At 41.0% G+C, this 17162-nt stretch overlaps 1 protein-coding gene across 1 annotated transcript in view; it reads right to left on the bottom strand.

Annotated features, from left to right (window-relative positions):
• KNDC1 (kinase non-catalytic C-lobe domain containing 1) overlaps window positions 1-15643 on the bottom strand; it is a 72856-nt gene extending 57213 nt beyond the window's left edge. The window contains exons 1-3 of the mRNA XM_080402568.1: window positions 8410-15643; window positions 3469-3667; window positions 195-253 (exon numbers count right to left, since the gene is read on the bottom strand). Of these exons, the coding sequence (XP_080258694.1) occupies window positions 195-253; window positions 3469-3667; window positions 8410-8508 (357 nt within the window). The 5' untranslated portion in view covers window positions 8509-15643. The remainder of the gene's footprint in view (window positions 1-194; window positions 254-3468; window positions 3668-8409) is intronic.
• Window positions 15644-17162: the final 1519 nt, after the last annotated feature.

The raw sequence follows: 17162 nt of genomic DNA on the forward strand, positions 1-17162 counted from the left end.
ATAGCGTTTTAAGATTACTTTTTATTTCCAAAAAACCATATCTAAACAGCACAATTTACTATTCACAATCTTTAAATGTGCTAAAATTATACATTGAGAATGCTGAGCGTTTGGTACTGCCAGAAGTACTAAAATGATTAAACACACACACACACACACACACACATATTTTACAGATAAATTTATGAACTTGCCTCAAAAGTGTTACCAGTGATATCAAATTCTGGTGGAACAAAGGCACCCTCTGGATCATCTTTGAAAGCAAAAAGAAACATGTCAGATTGGAAATTAGTGGTCTTACCTGTTTAAAAAACAAACCTTTTTGATGATACAAGTTTTATGATACACTCACATCTGATACAAAAGAAACTATGTTTACAGCAGTATTTCGGTACTCATATCTGATGTACTAAGAACTTGTTACCTATGTTTCTAGTACTGTAAGTAAAATAAAGCACTATTTTCAAACTTTCTGCAAGAAACAAAACACCCCCAAAGCAATACATTTACCACGCCCAACCACTTATTGCCTTCAGATGTTTATGTTTGGACCAAGTTATCACCCAAGCTGGTGTGGCTTACCGGTTTGATTTGATTAATAGGACATTTCCATTCACTGTTTTCCACTGCAGGCCTGGGTGATAAGGGTTCAAGCAGCAAAACTAACCTGAACAGATAATTCCCTCTTCATCCACAGACCAGCCTAGAACCATGATGTTCCTGTTTAGTTTATTTTAATTAAAAGAGTTGAGGAAGCACATTCCCCACCCATGCGCTGCTTGGCAGAGAACTGAGCTACTGCAGCAGCCACTTCTGAGTGAAAAGGTGGAAGGAAGAAAGGAACCTCTTAAGAGAGACCAACGTTGCTGCTGTATCTAAGCATGCATGTAATACCACACTGCACTGACATCACATGAACCCACCAAAGAACACTAGGGGATAAAAAAAAAAAAAAAGAAAAATGTTGACTAAACCCCTACCCTTCAAGCACATATTCAACTCACCTAGTCTATCCTTCTGTGAAGCCAATGGATGATTGAGATAATTTACAAGCAAAGACTATAAGCTTTCCTTCTCAACACAGAGGAAAAAAACCAGAAGTATGCTCACAGGCATAGCATACTAATCATAGCTTTAGCTCTAATAGAACTTTTGTGCCTCTATTTTAGAAGAGAAATGCAAAGCTCTTTTATTGTGAAGATGCTAAAACCAGTTATATGGTAGAGAGGCCTCTTTTTTTTTTTTTTTTTTTACATATTCATATATTGCAGTTACCTGGCATGCCTGACTATCCAGATGCTACTAACTGATTTACAGTTCCTTACCATGTTCTTGATTCTACATTCCCACTGAAAGAGAGGGATATGCAACTAATTCTGTATTCCTCCCCCAACATTCTCCTGATATTTGGGGAGGGCAGAAGGGGAAGGGAACCAATAGACAAGAGGTTTTGTCCCCATCTCCTCACCCCACAGGTGACTGCTCCTTGTTTTCACCTGCCCACTACCTTTTCCCTTTCTTTCCATAGAACACATAAAAGGCTGTATAAGCATACGATTTTTATCACTGGTAAAAAACTCACTGTATTCTTTTAATATAATGTTTACAATGAAAGTTTGTCTGATCTGAAGAGACAAGAAGATATTTGAGCCCTTGGCAGAACATCCTATTGAATGTTTGTCACTTGAGCACCACAGAATCTGCAGGAAACAGAACTGGCTGCTAAAGCAGAGGCGACAGGCTGTTCATTTTCTCTCACTGGCAAGCAAATCCAGAGGTTATAATTTTTTCCTGGAAGAATAAATCCATAGGCAACTACAGAAAAGCGAAAAGGACAAACTCCCCAAGTGCCTATCCAACCAACTATATTTTAACCAAATAGCAACAAGATCTGAGGGAAAGGGGAAGAGAAAGAGTCAAAGACATAGTGGAATGGGGGAAATAGAATATATACACAGCTTTTTGCATTCCTAGGGAAAACAGAACTTTAAGAAGAGCTAATGAAAAGTCTTTTACTCAGAGACTAACATGACTTTTGCTTTGCATGGGAATTTGTTATACCACATTTCAAGGGCTTGAGTATGGCAAATTCCTGGAACAATTGCTTGCCAGCTGTTCAATTAGACTAAAACATTTAAGAAGAAATTGATTTTTTTTCTTCCCCAGCTGCAAGCAAAGATCTTAGTTAAGGGGCATTTTTCATCCACTAGATTTATTCTCTTCAACAAGTCTTTCATATAACCTTATGAATACAAAGCCAGCTTTTTTCTTTTTTAATTTCAAGTTATGACAAGCTCCTTAAAACAAAGGAAATTGATTCTGCATTAGCCTATTAACATGGAGATAAAAGTAGACTCAAATGTATTTGAGGAATTTAAGCACAAAACAAATAGCACAACAATCAAGATATATTTTCATCTTTATTAATTGTATTTTATGATGTTACACGCTTATTTGAAATACAACCTTTAATTCTAAGGAAGCCAAGAAATATTAATTTGTTGCAAAGTTACTTTACCCCATTTTTTTTTTTTAAATAATGTGATCTAGATTTTGAGTAAAAGAATAAACACTTCTTCTGACAGCTTTAAAAAGAAATTAGGTTAAAGAAAACATAACAAAAACCTGAGAAGTATGTATAAGGACTAGAATGTTCTTCTAGTTACGGGCTGACATAATTTTAAAAGGACTATAGAATAAGAGCTGGAGTTTTTTATTTTGTAATATCCCTAAATAAGGCTGAAGACCCATCATCTTGAGATGGGTCACATGAAAAGGGAACAGCAACAGTAACATGCTTTTTTGTCTGTGCTGAAATCAGAAGTAGGTTTTTAAGTTAAACTTCCTCCCATTCATCTGCTACAATACCTGAAGATCTTACATGCTACTACAAACTGGTTTTTAGCATATTAAAATTCATTTCTTAGTCAGTCACCACACTTGCTGAGTCTAAAAGTCATGACTGAAAAAAAATCCCTTATTCAAGAGAGCTTTCCTTTCTAACAGTGAATATGCACTTGGATTGCTCCATTCTCTATGGCTACAGTCATCAAGATACATTGAATGGCAGATTTCTCTAGAAATAGAACTTATCCACAAAATGAGAAGAATTGGCAGAGAACAAGAAGGTGCTTTACATAGAGACTTGTGCACACAGATACACAAGTACATAATCTACAGTGTTCAAGATGGAGATGTATTACATTCCTCTGGATTACATTCTCCTAGAAAAGTCTTACAACAACTAGGAAGAATCTTCTAAGCAAACTCATAAAAGCCTTTGTTCATCAATCACAAACTGAGCATGTAATTTCATACAGCCCTATACTCACCTACTGCTAAACAAGTTTTTATTTTCTCTTTATTTTAGTTACAACTGTTAAGAGCAGAATATAATGCTTTACTACAGTCTCTCACTATGAGTTTCCATAGTTCTAAAACAAATGGCCTGGAAACACAAATACTTACCACTGAGCTGTTCCATGAAGCATACATTGCCATTGGTGTTAAAAGCCAAAGTGTCAGGAGTGATACAGAGTGTCTGGAAGATTGTAGAATGGGCAATACTCTTCAGAGAATGGCAACACTCCAGGCAAACTGCCCAGATATCTTGCTCAGTAAGACAGCTATCCCGCAGCGACAAAATATCAGCGAGGGACACATTCTCCTGCCAAGATATGAATTAATAAATTACCCTGGATTTCATGACACTACTGTGTGTATCACAGATTACGTTTGACACAATTGGTTACTAGTAATTTTTCCAGCAAGTTCTCAGACTTTCTAGGACGCTGATTAACACCCCAAGAAACATTAAGTGCATGACTGCTCTTAACACAGAGTCTCTTAAGAAGCACAGTTAACCTGAACAAAGGTATCACAGTATGTTAACATCAAAAAAAGACTTATTATTGGAACTATGTAAGTTACATAAACACTGCATCAAAGTTAGGGAAACAGACCATTTGGAGGTAAAAGCAGACAGATTAAGTTAAAATAACTTGTTTAACCCATGTCTCCCTTAAGCTCTCCCAGGTGCCTTTGGATAAACTACTTAAAAATTCTCTTCACAGCAGTTTTCCCTACCATCTGTGATCTGGAAAAAAGTACCCTTTAAATTAGCCTGTCTTAAGAATGATGCTGTTGTGAAGTTTAGTGGTGTAGAGCATTTAATAAACACTCAGAAGCCAAACCAGCCATACAAAAAGTGTTCTTATACTTCGACTTAAAAAACAAACACTTTGGTTATCCTAGGCTTTCCCATTACACCCAGAGCTCTTGGTGATCAAAATAGAACATGGACTTCATTTCTAAGTTACCATCCTGAACTGTAAGTCAACTTCCTTTGGCCCTGTTATCGCGGTAAGGCTATGAACAGTCCAGTTAAAAAAAAATATTAAAAAAAATATTCAGAAACAATCTTAGCCCAAAGCAGCTAGCCTTTCTATGTACATTTTTTAGAATACAAAATGAATACATTACCCACAGCTACAGAAGTTTTCATGAACTTAAAGGAATGACAAAAACCCTACAATCAAAAGATCAATTCCCTCTAAGAAAACATAAGTTAACAAAAATGGAGGTATCTATAGAAGTTACTTTGCATCAAAGCTTTACTGCTATTAATTACACATAATATTTTCTCATTTATATGTAGTAATTAAGACTAAGGACTATACTTCTGAATGATATTAAATGTACCTTGAAGATGTAGTTGCATATTGTTTAGAGTATAGAGAAAAACATGTAATCATCAGCAAAACAGAACGTGAGGTATCTTACAGCTCAGAAAACTGAGTGTTTTAAACTTTTAAACCCTTGGAAAATAGAGTTCTAACCTTCTTTATGTACCTTAGTACTGGAGAGCAATCAATGATATTTGGATTACCATATACAGAAGGGTTACGAGTTTGGTAACGTTTATCAGAGAATTAAGTATTGCATTTACAATAACCTTCAAATAAGGACCAACCCTTAGTCCAAAATTCTTTTGCTTTTAGTCTAAAGTATGTTTAATAAATACAAGAAAAAAAACACCCCATCAGGTAGGAAATAAAGCACACATTATTTGGGAAGCTTAACTTGTATTATTCTAGTTTTCATCAGCCTAGAGATTGATTGGTTTACTAATGTCAGCATTACTACAGTGCCTTTTAAAGCTAATCAAGGACCCTGGTCTCATTGAGTTCAGTCCTACATAATAATGAACAGCAAAAGCCCTTACAGTTCAGATATGAGACCAAAAAACCCAAAAAACCGTAATTTTCTCTGGTCTGTGCTCAGCACCCTATGTGTAATGCTACCATCCAATTTTGAGTGTGAATGAGGACGTTTTGCACATCTTTATAGGGAACTTTTTCCAAGCGTGAAGGGCAGCAGAGAGGTTCCTGTATCTGAAAACATAAACACATGATACAGAGCTGGACCACAAACGATTAGGCTTTGAAGCTGACCAAACTGATAGGTAGGATGAGATCATCCTTGGAAAGGAAAGACAAACTGCTTATTCTATGGCCAATAAAAAAAAAAAAAAAAAAAAAAAAAAACGAAAAACCCCAGAAGTTATATGGTCAAAGCAATGAACCAGTAATTATTTTTAACTCTCCTAGGATCATCCAGCTAGGTAACATGATGGCATTTGCCAAAACTGAGAAGAAAGAAAGAAAGAAAAAAAAAGATAATGTTTCACTAATCAAGATGCAAAACTATGACAGTTTCCTCTGTGTATATGAACAAGAAAGGCTCAATTTAGAGATGAGAAATAAATAAAATCTTCAACCTTTAAGACAGTCTCGATATCAAATTCCAGTCATAATGAGGACTTGATAGATTTTCATTTGAGTCAAGCTTTGGGATTGAGCGCTGCAGCGGGTGTTATTCATCAATAGCAGTATCTGCAGTTCAAACCTACAAACCCGTCTTTGTCTTCTGGTTATTTGGGGACTAAACAAATATGATGAATGATGATTTCATGTCAGATAAGCTTATCTTCCTTCTAGGGGATAGGAAAGTTAGGTAATACAGGGGAAAAAACCAAACAATAAAACACAAAAGGAAAAGGAAAAAAAAGAAAAGGCATATGAATGTCCAGTGGCTTCCATCAGCGATGGACGGCTAGGTGAAGATAAAAACCAAAACAAAACCACCACCCCACCACCACAACCATACAGCAAGCCTTCCTCTTTCCAATACTCCAGGATGTGATGTTTGCTACTTGCTTTACAGAAACCATGTATTTCTCAAACGACCACACTATCTTGACCTTAGTTACTAAAGCTACTGTTGTGGCAAAGGCAGGCCTTTGTAGAGAGCGAAGCACTGAAAACAGGGAGAGATGCAATTGACTAGTTTACATCCCCAAAGCAATAGAGAAACAAAGTTTCCACTCTGGAGAGGAAAAAGAAAAACAAAATACTTTCAAGATTATACCACAGGAATTTCTGGTAAACTAAAGCTTCCAGCAAGCTCTGACTTCAGTACTTCAGACCACTGAAAGTTGGTTTGCTGGAATTACAGGGAAACTCAAGTGTCTTACGTAACAGAGATGCTGATGCCTTTACTGACAATGAGACAAGAGAGAAAAGACACTTGTAAAAGCAATTACTGCTTAATAACTATGAAAAGTGGTCAGACAGTCATGTATTAATTATTCATTGTCATTCTCAATTTTCTCTTATATTTTCTTCAGAAAGTATGAAACAGTTCAGCAGCATATAATTATGCAGAGGAAGAGAGAGTAAGAAGAGAAAACAAATTAATTTGCCACAGACAACTTCTTAAAAAATTTGAAATTAAGGAGTGTGAGATGAAGAAAGTCCTAGTAAAGAAAGGCAAGTGAAATACTGCCTCACCCTCAGCATTTCCTACTCTTCATCTCAGACAGCTTCTCGCTTCACATATTTGCTTCTGTAAACCACATACATAAGACACCAACCTTATTCCTTATACTAGGTAGTGACAGGAAGCACAGGTTCCACTAAATGACTAAGCAGCTGACAGTCAGGTCCATCAGCATTCACAGCTTTCTGGCACCTAAGTCTTTTTGCCAAGATAATTCACACAATCTTCAAGACAATCTATTCCAGAATCACAGAAAATGTAGCAAACACCATTCATTAAATTTACCTTGTTTGATAAGAAACACCAGGTTACCTGGGTAAGCTCACCGAGTATTCTTCAAAGCAACCCTTTTTTTATTAACTTCTCTAATCGGCAGGTGATAGGTCATGCTCATTCTCTCAATAAGAATACTGAAAATATTCACGTGCCTGGAATAACTAAATAGTAGGGACTGGTGGGAATCCATAGTCAAAGTACATATTGAATAGGTAACAAAAATGGACTCAGGTCTTCCTCACGCAGAAAAACTGAGCCTCAACCTTCTCCCACCCTGAAGAAATACTCCAAATATTTAAGCTAACATGTAAAAAGGAGGTCACTACCACCTTCCTTCTATGTTTTGTGTGGGCCAGACTGAGAGGGCCTACTACACTGAACCCTACAGATGGTGGGAGGATGAGCCAAACTGCTGAGCCATCAGATGACTTATGGAAGCTGGGCCTTTTAATTTTTCAAACTCACTTTTAAATCCTGATTCAAACTGGGTTCTTGACACAGCAAATAAAAAAGTTTGCAAGGTCTGGTTTGGAGAACAAGTGGCTCACATATGGTTCACCAAAAATTTTACTTAAAAAAAGAAAAAAAACCCCAAAACATTTTGCCTCAACATTCACTAGGGTGTAAGGAACACACTTTACATGGGAAGATACAACGGAAGATGAGCAAAAGCAGTAAAAAGCCAGTGCAAAACCATGTACAAATCCAGACAAATGTGACAACAGAACTGCTTTTAGCTACAGGTTATTTGGCATAACTGAACAAACAGATGTACCAGTTTGGGGGGGTTATTTTTTGCCAGTGACAAAGGCCTTTTTACACTGGGCAGCAAGACACGGCTGTACAAAACTCTGGTTGGCAGCTACTGGAAACACTTTTGCCCATGTAGTAAATTTCCCTGTACCAGGTGGGACAGGACACTGCCGCCCCGACTGCAGCACCCACCCTGGGCTACGGCCAGAGTCAGGAGACACACCAGACGCGAGGACCATGACTTTGCTGTTGTGTGGAGAAGGTGCACGGGGACCGGCCAAGTCCCGCTTGGTAGCTTCGGATCGCCGGGCAGGACGAAGCGAGGAAGCCGAGGTTCACGCACGGAGCGCACGGTGCTGCGGCCGCGGCCCGGCCACTCCCGGCGGGGGGAGGCTCGGCCGCCCCCGGGCCCCGGCGCGCTGCCCCGCGGCGCCGCAGAGGGACGGAGACGCCGGGGCCCGCAGGCCGTCCCCGAGGCCGCCTCGCCACAGGTGAGCGCAGGGGCGGCAGCGGCTCCGTCCCCGCACCTGCCGCACTCACCTCGTCCTCCAGCAGCGTCGGCAGAGGCTCAAAGTCGTAGCAGTTCACCTCGTCCTCCTCCTCATAGAACACGTCCTCTGCGGCGCCGACAGCCTCCATTCCGCCCGCCGGGGGAGCAGAGGCTTCACCTCCACTGCCTCCCTACGCGCCCGGAGCACGGCCCGCCGCCCCCGCCGCAGCGCATCCCCACACCCGCCTGTAGGCTGCCCCCGACGGCGACCCCTGCGGCGCCGGGTCCGCTCGCCCGCCCCGCTTTAACCCCTTCGCCTCCCGGCGGAGCCCGGCCGCGGGACGCCCCCTGCCTCCCCCGGCGGCCCGCCGCCGCCCGCTCAGGCCCTCGGCTGGGGCAGCGCTGCCATGGCAACGCGGCCCGCCGCCGCCTCGCCCGCGCGGCGCGGCCTCACTGCGGCGGCGCCCGCCCTCCTGCGGCGGCGCCCGCCCCCGCCGCCCGCCTCGCCTCGCCTGGCCGCCGCCCGGGGCGTCGCCGAATCCCGGCGTGTCCCCCGCGCCCACGGTGGACTCGCGGCAAGGAGGCGGTTGCGTGGCGGTGGGCCCCGAGAGGCGCGCACGTCGCAGTGGCAGTGGCGGCTGCTGGGGCCCCGCGGGAGCCGGGGTCGGCCCCCGGCCCGGTTGCGCTGTCCTGGTGTCACACGCCAGTCTGAGACCGGAGCGTGGTTCTGTTTTTATTCTCGGGAACAGAATTAAGACTCAAAACGGAGTCAAGAGCCAAGGAACTTTATTTGCCCAACAATAAATCTGCGAATGCAAAGGGAGAGAGAGCGAGAGATAAAGAGGGAATAAGGAATAAAAGAAAGAATGAAAGAAAGGAAAGAGTTCACAGCGATAGCTACCAGCCCGGAGCTGTGGTGTCCCGACAGTCCAATTAGTTTTCAAGTCCGGTGGGGAAACGTTCTGTCCCATGTTAGTTGGTTCCGTTTTTTATAGAGCTGTTACAAGCTGTTCTGCTCAACCACACCCCCCCACCCAGTGATGGTGTATGTGTCCAACACTCCTTAGGGGCCTCCAGGCACCTTGATCCCCCTGACCCCAAGTCTGGGCACATGCACAGGGGTTTGGTTAAGTTTTGCAGGATCAGCCTCCCCCGTTGCTCCATGGCGTCAGTCAGTTTCCTCCTTTAACAAGGTATAGATAAATCTCTGCGGTGGCAGTGGTGTTATCTTCCTGCCTTAACACGGTATTCACTGTGGTGATGGCATGAGTTTCCTGCCATAGCAATGTTGAGACAACACACCTGCTGTAGTGATGGTGGGCCTCACCGGCGCAGTCTTTCACACCTGGCTGCCACCGCCGTGGGTCGGTAGGGCTGGGGAGCTGCTCCTGCCGGGCAGTGCTCCCCAGCTGTGTGGGGCGCCCCTGGGGATCGCAAACCCCAGCCCTGCCCACCCGTGTGCACAGCTGTGTTTTATCAGCACCGGCTCGCTGAATTGCTGCATGTACTGCATAAACCACAGCATTTAACATTTGGTGACCCAACATTGGCATGGTCATGGCCAGGGGTCCTCAAACTACGGCCCGCGGGCTGGATACGGCCCCCCAGGGTGCTCCATCCGGCCCCCGGTATTTACAGACAAACACCCTCCGCCGCCGGGGGTTGGGGGGGGAAAACCAAGCAGCCGCAGATGACTGCCTGCCACTCCATCCACGCGCTGGCCCCCTGGTTAAAAAGTTTGAGGACCCCTGGTAATGGCTGTAACTCCTGATGCAGTTGAAACAGTAACAAGCACAAACAAAACCAATCTGGTATTACTGGCTTTCTTTCCATTAATCCTACCCCAGTTTTTGCTATCCAGAGGGCTTAGGGTGCCTAAAACAACTTACTAAGACTCCCTCTGAGGTTGAAGGTTCAAGATGAAGGATTCCTTCATAGGCACCGCCGGTGCAGGCATGCCTTTTTGTTTCAAGCAAACCCCATCAGAAACTGCAAACGGTGTTGTGTCAGCAGGCCGCATCAGGCGAGCAGGCTGCATTGCATGAGCAGGCTGTGTCATGTGAGCAGGCCACATAGCGTGAGCAGGCCGCGTTGTGTGAGCAGGCCGTAGCTGCTCGCTTTCTGCCTGGGATGGGGAACTGGCACTTGGGAGTGGGCAGGTAACAAGTATGTGTCAACCCCTGAGCGGGTGTCTCCTGATCTGGCTTTAAGCATGCGTGCAGCAACATCAAAATCTTACGTCTCTGTTGTAACCAGCATGGCAGATGGAGAGAACAGACTCTTTCCTCCTGTAATTAAATTCCACAACTACAGGTGCTTGGAAAATAATAGTGCCGTTTTCATTATTCTGCTTTCCTGTATTCTTATAATTCTATGTCAAAATGCAGTATGTTAATGAATTAATCTGTGCACAGTACACCAAGCAAAGGAAGAGTTTTATATTCTTTTTTTGTACATAGTACTCTTTGGAAAAGATTAATACTCTGTTAAAACATACATTAACAAACACTGTGAAGCCAGCAAAGATACTTTGATTAACGGCCCCATAAAAGTCATCCTGCAGCAGTTGTAAGATTTGTCCCAATTAAACAATAATTGGATACATTCCACAGTTATGGCATGCTACTGAGAATAAAACCAAACCCAGGCAGATTGTAGTCTTTCATATACATACTGTCTTCTTACTAACAATTTTGAGCTAAATTGATGTGAACAAAATGTATATGTACTTATAGTTTGGTAACTCAGGCTTTCAATTGTGAACAAATATTAAAACATGGGAAACAGCGAGTGCCTGGTGTTTCTGAAAATAAAGCCCTACATGACTCCAATAATAGTATTATTGTAAAATGTTTCTTAAAACATATTTGGCAAGCTGTTTTCCTCAGTCAGCATGACCTACCCAAGAAGAACCCTGAATTATGGACCCTTGTGTGCTGGACTCAACTGCATTGCAAAGAAGAAGAGAAGAGAAAAATTTCTAGGCTGTGTAAATTGGGCCCAAGATCTACACTTATCCATAAATACATCTTAGATGAGCACTCTGTTGCAATCACTACTTGAGCATTCACAAAAAAATCTGAAAAGTCATAGTTTAAATCAAACCTATGGATGCTGCATGGAAATTCACATGCTAGTTTTGAAAGGATCAGTATTTTTTGTTGAATAAGAGAAATTCCCTTACTAAAAGCAATTAGTCATTGAGTGATAGGACATTTCCCTGTAAAGCTAGCAGACTCAGGTTCAGACACCTACCCTGCATGAGTTGGACCTTGAATCTAGATGTGGGTAGATTTTGTCATAATAAGTGGCTAAATGACTGTATCCAAGCAGTTAGAGATACTTGAGACCTACCTCCCAGTTGCTCTGGTTAACTTACTTGCTCCAAGTGGAATATGTACAAAGTGGAAAACAAAACTGATTCCTCTGTAAATGAAAACTTGTAGTGGACTTAGCCTTATCACAGGTCCCTTGATATGCAGGACAGAATGATCACTGGAACTCATATGGTTTGTTTTTTCCAGAAAAATGGCAATACTAAGCCCCAGCTCTTATTAGTAATTCTGTTGTTTTGCTTTCCTCATCGATCTCACAGTTGAGACAACTGTCAGAAAAGGCAACGTGTTTGATACGTTCATGTAGCAATTCTTACAGTAGAATATTAATTTTTACTGATATCTGCAATTAATCATGGCCTGTGGGAATGGTTGGGGGACATGCAGTGCTACACAGTTCAACATTAGAGAAAAACCCAAATGTAGATGAAGCTGTCAGTTTGTCTGCAGTCATATTTCCCATTCTTTCTTTTCCACAATATTGCTTAAGAAGGTTAAAATGCTCAAGAGTCTTTGTAGAGTATTGTTAGGCATTTTTTTGAAAGAAGTTTTGATGGATATGTGAGTATCTGTGCAGTAGAGTTAGGGCAGTTTGTAATTTCCACTTAAGCAGTGTTTGCAGCTAAGTAGCTGACTTGACTTCCATCCCTGACAGCAGTTGTCTAGAGAAGAGTGTAGAAACAAGGTAGTTATATACTATGCTCTTCAGTACAGTCTCACCAACCTCCAAAGAGTCACAGTTCAGATATTCCCTAAGGCAGTGGTAGTGTCTACTGCTTTAAGAGACACTGGAATATTTTTCTTTAATGAATTTGTTCATTCACTGTTTGAGTCTGAATAGTTTTACTATCTACCATATCCTATTACAAAATTCTTCAGCTGACGCGCACATTGCATAAAGTAAATTCTTTGTTTCGTTTGAGACCCCTAATTTCTTGTATTTGAAAAGGCGGCGGATAGATTCCCTATTTATCATCTTTATATCATTTATGATACTATAGCAGGGGTCCTCAAACTACGGCCCGCGGGCTGGATACGGCCCCCCAGAGCCCTTAATCCAGCCCCTGCTATTTACAGAACCCTCCCGCCAGGGGCTGGGGCAGGAAACCAAGCAGCCGCAGATGGCTTCCTGCCACTTCATCTGTGCGCTGGCCCCCTGGTTAAAAAGTTTGAGGACCCCTGTACTATATAGTTGTCATACCACCCCTAGTTTTATCTTTTCAGTTTGAAAGGTCCTGGTCTAGTTGCTCACTCACAGAATATAAATTATTCTATAACTTCAATCATACTTTAGCACTTCACAGTACTTTTTCTATAATGACACAATTTTCATTATGTAATTAAAAATTGTGAAAGAGAAGTTTGGAAACTGAAAGAATGAATGAAAGAAAAGAAAGAAATGAAAAGAAAGGAAAGAAAAGAAAGAAATGAAAAGAAAGCAAAGAAAGCAAAGAAAGCAAAGAAAGAAAAAGAAAACTAAAAGAAAGACTAGAAAGAATAGAAAGTAAAGAAAGAAAAGAAAGAAAAGAAAGAAACAATGAAGGAATGAAGGAACTGGTAGACTCTCATGAGATTTTTGGAAGTAATATAATAACGACCTGCAAACTTAAAATAAGTACTCCTCTTAACCATAGTTTACTGATTTAGTTATGAGCCTCATGCCTTTTATTTCCAGATATCTGAATTAATGGGATATTGTCAAAAATAATTCAGTGGGCACTAGCCACAGAGAATACATTCACGGGAATTCAGGGAATGACCACCGGTACCTTTGTCACTGTACCAGAATCTAAATACAAGCTACAGGAAAAAGGAAATTGTATAGAGCATTACTGTTATGCCACTTTGTGCCACTGGAGATGTCTTTCATGTTCTTTTGTGGGTTTTTCCTTTTCATTATAGCACTTTGGTTATTCGTTTTAATAGATTATATAATCATAATTGACTATTAAAATTTAGGAGTCCCAGCCTTGTAGATGAAAGGTACACATTTGTTACACTATAATTAGATTGTACATTCTCCTTTTAAGAGTTTTCGTTTAACGGCAGTTTGCCTGAAGGTTCTCATTTTAATTTAGTTTGGGTGAAACTGAGGGAACTGAAGGATTGCAGTATAAAGAATTGGGTTTTGTGTGTATATGACTTATATCCTTTTCAATTGTTTGGGTTTTGTTAATCAGAGATCGCTTTAATGTCACTGGCTTTAATACTTTTGCAGTCTATGAAACTACTGTTCTTCCTTTAGCAGTTATATATATTTCAACCCAGAGAAAAGCTTTCTGCCAGTTGCCGACTGCTGCCGCCTTTGTGGCAGCAGTGAGATAGCATTGTAATAAAAAGGAAATTATGTGTTACTGCTACTGAAAAACCTGAAAGAATTCAAAGGTAAAGATAGCGCAATTTTTAAACCAGTCCCATTGCTGCTACAAATTGTGTATGAGCATAAATCTGCTTGCCTAAAGTGGCAGGTTAATTTGTATTCCAAGTACTTCAGAATCTTACAAAGGCAATAGGGATGTGTTAGTTTTTGTATTTCTGAAGAGTACCAGAAAATTATATACATAGACTGATTACTGTATGGGGAAAACCATACACGGGTATTTCCTTTTTGTGGGGTTGAATGGTAGAAAAGTGAACTTCAGAATCAAGCAGAGTCTTCAGTCATTATAGGCACCTGTCACATGATTCTTTTCATAGAAATACCAAACTCCATCTGTTCCTACATATTAAGAATCTTCTGATTTCCAGCCTTTACTTATACTCATTCCCTTTTGCCCTAAAATTGTCTTTTATCTTTTAATCTCACTTCCTATTTCTTTACAGATTACCGTACTATGTGCACATCTGTTCTGTTGCCTTTGACTTTGGTTTCATCTTTTCCAAACAGTGCATTTTCTTAGACCTGTGCTCTGGCCATGACTGCCTTTCTACTACACTACACCTTTGTTGTCTTTATAATGCTAATAAACCTTAATTTCATAACTTCCTCAGGTCCTTAGGAGATCTGATCTTTTCAATAGAGTCCTCTTCTATCTACCCCCTCAGTGTATTTCTTTATGGAGGCTTGCCCCTTTTTTCCATCTTCATAATCTCACATGTGCACTGTCTAAAGACTTTAATTTCATTGCATCTTCTTTGAATACTAGTTTCATTTGTCATCATAGGAAAGAATATTAAAGGAATCTTCACTCTTCTCCTCAGGACATCTTTCAATCACCTAATACATTTTCATCTGAACTGCAACTGCATCTCCAGTTCCTGTGTTCTTTCTACATGAACTCTACTAGGTGGCACTCCAGGCATAGATAGCTCCCATCAGAAGCTACTTCAGGGTAATGGGCTTTACATTTTTGCATCTCCACTTTCTTTATCATTCTTTAAATATCCTGTGCCGCTGCAGTTGGATATTACCTTTCTGTACCAGATGAAATGCAGGGAGAGACAGGAGAAGTAAAGATATAATTTGGCCCCAGTTGCAAAACTGTCATGGCATAATTTCCTTTCAAGGGAACTCATTGAGATGCAAGAGCAAAAACTGGAATTGTCCTTATTTGTATACAAATAGGAAAATAACCTAGTAATGATCCAATATGCAAACACATGGCTTTCTTTTCACCACTGGAAAATTAGGACTAGAGGAGATACAAGTCTAAAATTAATCCAGTGCTAAGTCTGGTATTTGAGAATTTCTGAGTCATAGTCTCAATACTTCAATTAGATTATTAGGTTTGTCATAGGCAGTATTTATCCAGAAATATATGCATGTGTATTCACACATGTATACATAGAGAGAGACTGACAATGGAATTCTTTCTATTGTTATCACTCTGGAGTGTTATATGACTTCCTTTATCTCAGTATATCTTGTGTCAGTACATCCCAGGTATTCCCACAATAAACTTGTATTGCAAGGTGGACACTACTTCTTTCACATGGTAAAGTGAGGCACCATAAACCATAACTTTGTTAACTTCAAGAAGGCCATCCTGAAGACCTAATGTTTCCAAAACAATCACCTGGTGTCCCCAACTGCTGATAAGAAATCCATGAGCTTCTTTGCTGTTCTATTCCTTTCCCCAGAGATGTGGCCATGGTTATCCTGGGAATCTTTCTCAATAAAACATAAATACAAACTAGAATATAGATGACACAGTCTACTAGCAACAGAGGTAATATACAATATTTACAATTTCATCTTTTTGATTTATTGTTGCTATTTGTCTCCAGTAAGGATTTAGCTACTGTGTTTCATGCTTGGGTCACTGCAGTTCTTTCTTCCTGACATTGAATTGGAAAGGGATTCAGAAATTCCACCTGCACAAGATAAACCAACCCAAATCTCCTGGGAGCATACCATGTGCCGTTCTCCATATTCCTTACAGGCCCTCCAAAATAAAAACATTGCTAGTTCAGCAGCCTGTTCTCCATTCTTACCCTAGGAAAACCACTGCTCTCCGTGGAAGCCCAAGGGCTGCAGTACTCCTCTGTGAAACTCTCAGGAGCTGAGATCAGGCTGTTCTTGGCAGAGGGCCCTATGTTATGTTACTTTGTGCCAGAGCTGATTAGAACGAGTCTGATCACAATCAATTTCAGATCACAATGCTGAACTCAATCTTTCTGCCAAGCCCTTCAATCAGTAACAAAGATAGTTGAAAGAACTTTCAAAGGTACAGATCATCCACTAAAGTCACTTGACCTCACAAGAGGTGAAGAGTGAGCTTTTTTACATAAAAACTGAGGCATATCTCATACAGAGTATCAGAAAATGTTTGTTGAAAAACACAGTGGGAGCTATACTGAAGCTATTAAAAATGCAGATTTAATTTCCAAAACAGTTCCAGAGAGGTTTTTATTTTTCACATGACAGTCACAACCATAGAGGTAAAGGCACATACCCCTGCTGTGGTAGCTTGAAGATGCTGTAAGTAAGGTGCACTGCTGGCACGTGGAAGTAGTCCTTTATGCAGGCAGGCTTTGAGTTTGAACCCTGGTGCCACACACAGGTGATTGAGTTTGAACACTGGTGCCACACACAGCTGAGTGTCCTTTTTGCATTCTGAGAAAAAAACCCAGCAATTCTATTTCCACTCACCCTAAATCAAGACTCTTTTCTAACTTCTCAGTTCAGCTACTGCACTGAAAAAAATCAGTTATGTGCACTACCCGAGTCTCAACATTGTAATTGCTGCCTAGATAATTTGCTGATGGATGCATTAGTAATATCTATGTATTGTGTCACTGGGGACTCTTTTATACTGGAAATGCTCCTCTGAGGAGAAGCAGCCAATACCCAGAATCTAGCCATAAAATTTATAAAAGCAAACAGAAAAAATAGTTGAGACCGAATCTTGTACATTGCACATGCAGGTTAGCAGGAGGAGAGAAACTCTTACCAAAAATGCTTATCAGATGGGAGAAAATAGCCCCTCAGCCTTTACATGACACAGGCCCTGAAGAACTGAGCTGCA

Source organism: Falco punctatus (genome assembly GCF_963210335.1).
Source record: "Falco punctatus genome assembly, chromosome: 9".
Classification (NCBI taxonomy): domain Eukaryota; kingdom Metazoa; phylum Chordata; class Aves; order Falconiformes; family Falconidae; genus Falco; species Falco punctatus.